The sequence below is a fragment of the Pogonomyrmex barbatus genome, unplaced genomic scaffold (assembly GCF_055798465.1).
Source record: "Pogonomyrmex barbatus isolate J1 unplaced genomic scaffold, ASM5579846v1 scaffold2, whole genome shotgun sequence".
NCBI lineage: Eukaryota > Metazoa > Arthropoda > Insecta > Hymenoptera > Formicidae > Pogonomyrmex > Pogonomyrmex barbatus.
The window spans coordinates 974,984-986,186 of NW_028297116.1; the positions used below are offsets into that span (position 1 = coordinate 974,984).

The window sequence follows — 11,203 nt, forward strand, 5'->3', positions numbered from 1 at the left end:
AAATATAAAACGTGTTAAATTTGAATAAAATAAAACAGGTATTGATATCTACAAAATAATTTATTATTTATAATTCTTTGCATGATGGATTGATTTTAATTACATTCTAAATTCATGTTCTATTTAAATTATTATTTAATTTGATCACTTTAAATATGGCTAAATATGGCTTATTTTTAAACTTTCCAAATTTTTAAATAGAAATCGAGATATATGAGTGTATTTTACAGAGTAATTTGTGAAAAAATGAGCAATGTAAAAGATGTAATTTTATAACGTTTATATAACGTTTTCATTTTTCTCTATTTAATTTTTCCTTTATAAAAGCAAATATTTGCTTCAAACTGGGAAAACATTTTTAGTACTTTGTAATAAACTTCTCTATAGATACAAAACTAAACAATTAACTCTCATTTTAAAAATAAATATGAGCATTACTAATGAAATGAAATAAAACTAAATTTAATTATACATTATACCGAAGAATTATTATAAATCACAGAATTATATGATGTCATAAACTCATACGCTGCTAAAACAAAATAAGATAAACTATGTTAAAAAATTTTAAATATTAAGTGTTACATTTATGACTTTTGTACATTTTATCTCTTATTGTACTCCCACTTAATTAGCTTTAAACTGTGAGTTGCTCGCAGATGACATAATTAAAAGATGAAAATGTTACTTATATAATTTAATCAAAATCACATGCTCTATTTTAGATAAGCTCTTAATTAATTAACAATTGTTCTTGCTTTAAGTAAGCTTTCCAAAATTTTGAATTACGTGAATTTATAAACGCTTGTAGTTGCATATCAGTAGTCGATCTTAAAGATTTGCTCGGCGTCCATTTTATTACACACGGCGCTATAATATCAAATGTATGTCTGGAAAGGCTGATCAATGCAGATATTATACCTTCTTGTTGATCGTATGAACCTGTATAGAAAAAAACAGGATTAGAGAGTGTTCAAAATTCATATGAAATGCAGTGATGTACGATTTTCTATGTCAGAGGCAGGCCTCATGAAGAGTGCAGCGGATATGTTAATCTCTTTCAATATTAAGGAGTTCTGAATTTTTCAATCGAAAATATAATTTTTTCTATTTTTGTGTTAATTATTTTTTTAATTGTACTGATAACGTTATACGTTTTGTATTAATTATATATTTGAATTTCCTTTAAACTTCTTTAATATTAAATTTAGAACAAATAAAAGGTTGCTTTCTTATCTTTGCACGATTTTGGCCAGAAAAATTTCCTTTTAATCTAATAAAATTACATTCTATATAATAGACTGCGTTCAGGAAACACAAGGATTCAGCAATTTGTCAATGTAATTAATCTAAATTTAAGAATCTAATAGTAAAGATAATGACCGCTCAGTAATCGTTTTGTTCTATTAAACGCATCCATAATTTTCTGAGAAAATGAAATAAAATTAAAATTAAAAAATGAATTCTTCATGTTGTGTATAAATCAGGGAAAGTGTATATTGGATGTGTACACTGTTCATTCATTTCTTTAAGGATTTTTGTAATAATTTTGTATTCTCTTTTTAATTGATTTTTTGAATTTAAATCACATATGTGATCTAAATTAAATAATAATAGAATGCTAATAATGTATAATATATATTACTATAATTATATATATATATATATATATATAAATATAAATCTTTAAAAAAATAGTAAAATCAATGTATGTATCCAGCACATGCCTCTGATTTCATTGTATATAACTTGAAGCGCTTATTTGTAAATGCAAATGCATGTAATATATTGTATAATAAAAATTAGCTTTCCATATAAAATGAGTATATCACCTTGGCCAGATTGGATGAGATCACGAAGCTGTTCACTGATATCTTTCACAATATTGTTTTCATCTGTCAATGGGAATGCGCGCAAAAGTCTTCCTATAAATAACACCAAACACACATGTATTATTAATACTCCGTCAAAAATATAATATAACAAATGTATAATATAGTAAATGAGAAAAAGACATACCAAGTAAAGAAAATGCACTATATATACAAGGATGCTCATATTTAATAATCATTGGCAATAGGACAGATTTAATAATATTTTTATATGTCCAGTCCGGTCCTTTTCTCTTTGCAATAAGTATAATGGCTGTATCTAGGCCATCAATCCGTTTAACTAAACAAATATATTGCAATTAATATAATTAATATAATTTATATAATTTAATAATTTATATAATTCAAATGTAATGTAAAAAAAAATGCTTACCTTTAAGAATAGTCATAAGTTCCTTAATAATATCGTTTATAGTTTGCTCGGTATAATTATATTTATGATACCTTGATATCAGTGATTTTAATGTATTTAATTTTTTTGCTGATGATATTACATCATTTGAAACATATTCAAAATGCTTTGTGCCAATAAGGAAGGCCACGCATTTTGGCAATATGCCTGTAAAAATTTGAAAGTATATATTTCTAAACATGAGATCATATCTTATATCATAAGTAATGCAACTTTGTGCAAAGTTATTTTAATAACTGAAAGTAAAAATTTATTTTTTTTTTGTTGAGAAAATAAACAAATTTCTCTGCATTATATAATTTGCATATACAATACCATTGTTAGTCTCGGCATTTGGGAGAACTTCAGGCCAGCACGTTAATGCTGTATACAAAACATTCATTGACTTAAGACCCATGCTATAAAGAGCATTGCAGCACATCATGCGTATTTTTTCTCTATCTTTCTGAATACGTGCCAGAATAACATATATCCGTGTGAGTGAATTGATTTGGGTCTATATATATGAATATATATGAAAGTGTTAGTATTAATTTATGAAAATATCATTCTATTATCAACAATCTGATTTGATATATTCTAATATATAAAATATAAGATACAAACTTTTACAGTATTATTAAGTCTGAACAGATGATATTCGATGGCGGCTTGCATAAAATAAATGACTGTGGGTTTTAATACTTCCAAATCAAGTAATAACACTATGAGTTTCTGTTCAAAGGTTGTCATCATTGGTGCTGGAGGAGTAAATGATCTATCTAAAGGTTCATCATCATCTACGTTGTCCAATAAAAAGTTAACTATACATCTAAAATGGTTACAAAATATATATTACCTTTTTTTATTATTTAGTGCATAAATTTCTAACTTTATATGTACTTTTTACCACGTATATGTGATAATTTTTATATTACTATATGATTATTTTGTGTGATTATTTTTATATTAATTTTTATTACATGTATCATATTTTTTATATATGATACTTAAATCTCCAAAATTAAGCAAAATATCATTTTAGTAACAAAATATTATTTTATAAAATAGATGACTGAGTATAATATTGAATACAGAAATATTTAATACTATGTTATATCAGAAACGTAGTAGTAATTTAAAGATCATTAAATTTAACAATCAATTTTTACAAAACATTATTTGTTAAAGCATAATTTTTTTATATAATTAGAATTTAAAAATATTAAAATAACAATAATAGAAAATCTAAAAAAAATGTTTAAATTCTATTCTTTCATATGTATATAAAAGTTTTCTTTGTTTCCTTTTAAAAAACATGTATGTAAAATACTGGCATTCATATTAATTGATTCATTTTAGATTTATGTCTATTTTGTAAAATAAATATTTCTATCACATCTGATATAATTAAATAATAAGTTTGATATGTGTATAATATATTAAAATATATAATTAAAATATAATATATTAAAATATATTAATTGATATTTATATTTTATAATTCATTACATCTTATACTAACTTGGCTATGATACGAGGTCCGCATGTATTTCCTAATTTTTGTATTACATCATCAAATATAGAATCTTCCCAAGTACTATTTACAAGTTTTTGTAATTGTATTTTTACAAATTTATCTAAAATATATATAATAGATTAATAATCTTGTTTAATTAAAGGAGATATTTATTTAAAAAAACAAGCATATTTTTTAAATTTAAGAAAATACATATGGTATATTGACTTATTTTTATAAAATTTTATGTTTATCAATTATTTGAGTATTAAAAGTTTACGATAAGAGCCTGGAACATTGAAAACTATTATTATAAATATATATATACATTTTAAAAAAATATCTCAAAAATAAATTGGTTTAAACTTTTATACTATATTTATACTATTTTGCTAATGTCTAATACATTTCTTAAAAGTATGAATTTAAAATTTTTTACAAAATCTGATCTTTTATATACTTTTTATATTCGAAAAGAAAATTTTCAGATAAAATATTTAACTTCGAAGCGCGATCACTTTTTCTTTAATTTAAAAAAATTTTTTAAATAAAGATTCAGGAATAATCGATAATATCTGTATATTCAATATGTATTTTCTTTTTAAAATATTTCTTAAAAAATACTTATTTTTATGTTTTAATTTTAAAGATTACTATTTTTCATATATTTCTGTTAAATACCTGTTATATTAGAAATTGATAGTATCTTCTTATGTGGCAGCTTGTGTTTTTTGTTACATTTCTGATTAATATATTTAATTAACTGCGACATTGGTGTCTGAGATTCTTTTATATAATGTAAGTTACTAGTAAATTTCATTTTCTCATCTTGTTGTCTCATGTATGCATTATTTTTTTGCATCTCGATAGCTTGTACTTTAATTGCTTCCTTACTAATACATGTTTCTTCTTGTTGATTCCTAGTGTTTTCTATTTTATTAAGAAATCCTTTCATGTTATTATCATTTATAGTATAATCTTCAATAGTACTATTATATCCTGATGATGATGAATGTAGAATTTGAGTAATCTTAGATCTTCTAGTTTTGATAATTTGTTTTCCAGTTGCTTTAGTGTACATGTATGTTTCTTCTCTTTTGTTTATTGAATTTTGCAAATTATTCAAAGACTTTTTAGTAACATTATCATTTGTATTGCCTTCAACAATACTATTACTTGATGATGATGACAATGGAGATAGTGATATTGATGAAAATAATGGTGATGGAAGTAATTGTGGTAATCGTGATGGTGGTGATATTGATAGTGATGATGGTGGTGATATTGGTATTAATGATGATGATACTGGTGGTGATAATGGTGATGCTGGTGATGGTGAGGTTAATGATAATAATGGTGATGGTGATATTGATCGTGGCAATGATGATATTGGTGGTAGAGATGATGATAATGGTAGTGATGATGGTGATAGTGATGTTGGTAGTGATGGTAGTGATGATAGCGATACTAGTGGTGGTGATGGTGGTGGTGGTAATGGTGAGGTTGGTGATGATAATGGTAATGGTGATGGTGATATTGATAATGGCAACAATGATACTGGTGATAGAGATGGTGATGCTGCTAATGGTACTGATGATAGTGATGATGGTGGTGATGATGGTGGTGGTAGTGGTGGTGGTGGTGGTGATAGTGGTGGTGGTAGTAGTGGTGATGATGCTGATGATGGTGATACTAGTGATGCTGATGGTAGTGATGATGATAATGTTAATAATAATGGTGATACCAATGATGATGGTAATGATGATGGTGATTCTGATAACGAAGATTGTAATGGTGCCAGTGATTGTAAAATTTCATTAGTTTTGTCAGATATATCGTCATTGTAACTTTCATGTTGTGTTACCTTCACAGTTGATAGATCTGATATTAATTCGTTATTAGAAATCACATTTTTTGACATTTTTTCTTTACTTTTGTTTTTAAGTTTCTCATGAGTATATTTTAATTCACTGATCGGGATTATATCATTTTTAGTTTCAATCGTTTTCGATGTTTCAATAGATTTTTTGTAATTTGGATCTTTACTAAGTGCATTGGATTCTGATTCGATAGTGGTTCTCAATGCAATTAATTCTTCAAGTTGTGAACCATTCACTGCATTATATAGAATACTGTTATTTTTATCGTGTAATACATCCGATTTATTGTCATTGTCATTTAAAATTTTTCTAGTTACTTTATCCATTGATATATTTCTATTAGTTGTATTTTCAGTCGAGATGTTATTAGATTTTTCAAATTCAGAAATGCATTCAGTACCTGTAGCAGACAGAGTAATATTGTTACTTTGAAGACAATCTTTAACACTTGTCCAGTCTACATTTTGTTCTTTTGCAGGTCTGTCAATATTATTTGTTGTAATAGATTTGACAGCATTTTTCTCATCACATATTTTATTTATTGTATGACTCTTTATGCTTTTAAGTAACAAATTATCTTCCTGAATACGTGCACCTAGTCGTTGATATCCATTACTTTTTCGTAGAATTGTTTCTACGCTACCTATAGTTTTTATTGTACGATGTGTGGAAATATCCTCATTGCTGATATGCAATTGAGGAACCAATGTTTTCGGAATATGTGCAATTCGTAATTTTTTCGTCGGTTCGTAATTAACAGAACATGATTCAATATTCTCTTGTTTACTTGTAGACTCTGATTGTGTTTCTGATTTCCTCTTTAAATTTTTAATATTTTGTAATAGATGATTGTCACTCTTCTCTTTCTTCTCAAATCGCTGTCTTTTCGCTGATTCATTGTATTCAGAATTATTTTTTGAACATGATTCAATATTTTCTTGCTTATTTGTGCATAAATTTACTCGTGTTTTTCTTTTCAAGTTTCGTATTTTTTTAAATAAGCGATCGCCGATTTTATCTTTATTTTGGCTTTTTCTTTTCATTTTATTTTTTTCTACATTAACATTATCAATTTTGTTATCAGTATGATCAGTGGTATTTTCATCATTAGATAAAGATATTCCAGTATCTGTTTGATCATCTATACTGACAATTTTTACATTATCTTTGCTTAAGAAATCATCATTTACACAATTTACATTTACACATATTTCATCAGTATTTAAACGTGATGTTATTAAATCATCTTCAACAGATGCCATTTCTGCAGAATGCATTGTACTTTCTTCATCAACAAAGTCTCTTTTATCAAATTCATCTGTGTCATTAGAAGATATACCCAATATATTTATATTCGAGAATGAACAATTTTTAGACAATATGCATTCAGGTTGTAGAATATCTGTTGCCGTAGCATTTCCAGAAAACGTATTTTGTTGACGTTTGTCATTGAGATTGTCAATTTTCCACAAAGTTTCCTCATGTACATTACATTTATTCGATGGTTTCTGTTTTAATTTTAACTTTTCGGGACTGTAATCACATTTTTCCAAATCAACATTTTGATTTTTAGAACATGTTTTTTCTTTATTATCATAATATTCTGCGATGCCTTTGCAGATTATAGAAATCAAATTTGAATTTATCGAGGTATTATTATAATTTCCAATACAACGACAACAAGAATTTCTTTTTTTACTTCTCTTTTCCTTTAATTTTCGTAACTTCTTTATTTTACTTTCTAATGACTGTAGTTTTCTTTCCATTTTTTTAATAGACGAGGAATGTTCAGTTAATATATTGTTAGAACAGAAATCTTGCTTTGTATTATTTCTATTTTCAGCAAATGCTGGAGTTAAACTGATATTACTGGATTGATTGTCTGCAATTGATATATATGAAATATTAATATTTCTTAATTCATCAATTTTCACCACGGTGGGCAACTGTCCTAATTAAGATTTTAGATTACTAACTATTGAATCATTATATTGACTACATGAAATTAGACATTGCATAGATGTTCTAGAGAAAGTATCTTCAATTCTTTGTCAAAATTGGATGTACTTAAAATATTTAAGAAATATTATAAAAAGATAAATATAAATTATATAATATAGAAAGGACATATCGTGCATCTGACGTGTACCTCTTGTGGTATGGTGATATTGATTTATCTTAAATTATGCTAATGTTAGTGACTATTTGTTATGTTCAAAAAGATTGAAAAAAAATAACAAAACAAATCGCAGATCAATCTTTAAGTTATTTTTATCTTTAGGTTATTTTAAAAGAGTTTAAAATTGCAGTTACATGTAAATTTAAGTAACAAAGAGTTTTTGCAGGCTCCATTTAAACTCGCAAAATTTTTTAAATTAAAATCTTTTTCAAACTTTCTATCTAGCTTCTTAATGTAAAAACACTTTCGAGAAAAATCAACCTATAAAGAATTAGAGGTTCTGCTCTTTAAAATGACTCTAAGAGGATTGTTATACGATTTTTTCTTACAAAATTATAAAAATTCAAAGATTAATCATTTTCATGTAAAAATTTAATGATTCAATTTTGCAATGTGTGTAGTTGCAATATTTGCATTATATTGTTTTAATGTTATAGTCATAATAATGCAAATAATAGTCAAATAGGATACTTACTTATTGGATACTTACTAGATAATAAACACGACGAATCATTCTTTTTTGATAAAGGAAATAAATTATTATCAATTAATTCTGGACATATGCTCATGGTTTTGCATATTTTTTCAAGAGCTACAGCTGGAGATAAATGAGTTTCACATTTTGCACAAAACAATGGATACGGATCATCTTTTATGTTATAAAATTCCTCAGTCATGATATTTTTGTCTTGTATCTCACATCTTATGCTTGGTTCACTATCATCGAATGATACGTTGATACCAATATCTGAAGTTGATTTTGTATCTATCAATGGTTTATTATCATCGAATGATACATTGATACCAATATCTGAAGTTGATTTTGTATCTATCAATGGTTTATTATCATCGAATGATACGTTGATACCAATATCTGAAGTTGATTTTGTACCTATGAATATTAATTAGCATGAAGTATCATATAATAATACAAAATTGTTTTCATAGTTTTACTTACCTATACTTGATTTAGCAGTATCGAAATCTATAGGAACTTTTTTGTGGAATTTTTTCTTTTGTATTATTTTTGACTTTTTTAGTTCATGTTCCAAATCTTTAATTTGATCTGTGAATAAAACTTATTTTAAAATGTAAAAATAAACAATTTAATCTTTAATTTTTATTAAATAACAAATGAGAAATATACAAAAGTATTTGATTTAACTGGTTACCTTCAAAAGATGACTTTTGTAGATTATATTCCATATCTTTAATAGATTGTTGCTCTTCTAAATCTTTTATTTTACATTTTAATTGTTCTATATTTTGTTTATCTGCAGCTGTATTTATCTCATATTCATTTATCTTATCCTTTAATTTTTTATCTCTCTGTTTATCTTCTACAATTTTCTGAAAATTAAAAAATTTTTTTGTTAATATATAAAATATATTTAAATATAAAAATAGATAATATAAACATTTTTGATTAAGAGAAAAACTAAATTTTAATCATATAAATTGCCAGACTTACACTGGCTTACTACTCTGGCTGGAATAATATTTCATGTAACATAATTTAATATCATTAAAACTAATAAACATTTCAGAAACCTACAATATTAAATTCTTAAATTGATAACATCAAATTATTGATATAGTCTTGTTATATATTATAATAAAATTAAATTAAAATAATAAATTTAGAAAAAAATTATTATTTACAAGTTCTAATTCTCTTATCTTATCCATAGCGGATTGATAATTGGTTATCATATGTTTAGCCTCTTTCTTTGCAGTTTCCAAATCTGATCTTAAATGGTTAATTTCTTTTACATTTTTAACGTACTCTTGAATTAAATGGCTGAAAAAGATAAATATTCTATTAGATCTTTTATAATATTACAGGATATTAATAAATCTCTTAATGTAAAAAATATAGAATAAAAGATATAGAATCATTAAAAAAATGCTTACTTTGTCTTGCACATTTTCTGTTTCAATAATATAAGTGATTCTTTTGTTTTCTTGTCTTTATCAGGTTCCTGAAAAATATTTTATCAATTAAATTATGTTTCTAAAATAACAAAATAATGTTACAAAGATTAGAAAAAATATGTTGAATATATTTATCCATAATGTACAATATATATAAGTGTTTGGCCATAATCATATTTTATACAAGATTATAGTAACAAAATATAAAAAAAATAAAACGCTTAAGCTATAATCATGTAACTATTGATTTTTTCTTAATATATAGCACAAAATCAATTTTTCTTAATTATATTATATAAATTATTTCTTGTATTCTAAATAAAATAAACATCTAATTAAATTAAAACATCTAGTTAAAGAGAAAAAAAAAGATGAAAAATATGTAATGTCCTCCTAGAAGATAAACATACAAGGCAAAACAATTTCGTTATTGGCATGTTGATGTAACTCTAATAGATTTTAAATTGTCTTAAAAATCTTTAAAGACCGCATAAGTATACACATTTATAAATATAAAGAATTTTTAAGTATAAAAAAAGCATATTCATATATTTATATGTTCTCTAATACAGATAATTTTATTTTCTTTCAAAATGTCAAAAAAGATGTTTTTCTTACATGTATAGAAAAGATTTAATATTATAACCTAACTTAACCTAACCTAATTTATGAACAAAAAACTCGTGTAATTGAAGTTCAACTATATCGCGCTTAATACTTACAATAGTATCCTTGATATCATGCAAATTCATATCGTTATTATCCATTTTGTATTAAAAACCCACAAACAATACTTCTTTCGAAAAATCGATCCTGGCACATTGCTCTCACCATGCACCAAAATTGCCGACAATTTTCCCGCTGTTAATTTTCAAACAGTATTTTCATAGATGTAAGAAAGATAAGAGAGACACATGTGTAACGATCATGGATATAAGAATATATAGATAGAATATAGGAGCACAATAGTAGTACGCCATAGTAGTACAGGAGGTTGATTGTATATATTGAAATAAAATGGAAATTATAAAAGTGAGAAAATGTATTAGATAATGTATTAAACGTATGTGAAATCGCAGATATTCTGATAAATGAATTTTCTCACTTTTGTAATTTTCATTTCGTTTCAAGATGCACAATTAACCTCCAAATTAAACAAAAATATAAATATCATTTAACATATTAGAATTAGGTAAATAAAAAGATAATAGATTAATAAATAATTTTATATTGTAATATCAATAATATAAATTAATGTAAATAACATATATTAATATTTTATGCCTGTGTCATATAAAACTGTAAAATAAGTTTGATTTTTTTTTTAATACATACTTCTTATAATTATTTTGCCTTATGAATTATATATTATTTTGTAATTAGAGCTCTTATTTTTCTTATTTGTTC

At 24.8% G+C, this 11,203-nt stretch overlaps 1 protein-coding gene across 2 annotated transcripts; it reads right to left on the reverse strand.

Annotated features, from left to right (window-relative positions):
• Nucleotides 1-41: 41 nt before the first annotated feature.
• On the reverse strand, nucleotides 42-10,694 carry LOC105430562 (uncharacterized). Of its 2 annotated transcripts, none has more exons than XM_011644181.2 (14): nucleotides 10,519-10,694; nucleotides 9,776-9,843; nucleotides 9,524-9,662; nucleotides 9,034-9,211; nucleotides 8,820-8,927; nucleotides 8,337-8,753; nucleotides 4,484-7,564; nucleotides 3,809-3,923; nucleotides 2,911-3,115; nucleotides 2,620-2,800; nucleotides 2,266-2,451; nucleotides 2,020-2,172; nucleotides 1,833-1,925; nucleotides 42-942 (listed from the first exon to the last, which is right to left on the reverse strand). In XM_011644181.2, exons 1-14 carry the CDS (start codon nucleotides 10,561-10,563, stop codon nucleotides 734-736), a joined length of 5,178 nt encoding a protein of 1,725 aa, XP_011642483.2. In that variant the 5' UTR covers nucleotides 10,564-10,694; the 3' UTR covers nucleotides 42-733. The 2 variants fall into 2 exon arrangements, with proteins under 2 accessions (XP_011642483.2, XP_088933648.1); XM_089077522.1 differs by having other exon boundaries at nucleotides 8,352-8,753; nucleotides 10,519-10,693.
• Nucleotides 10,695-11,203: the final 509 nt, after the last annotated feature.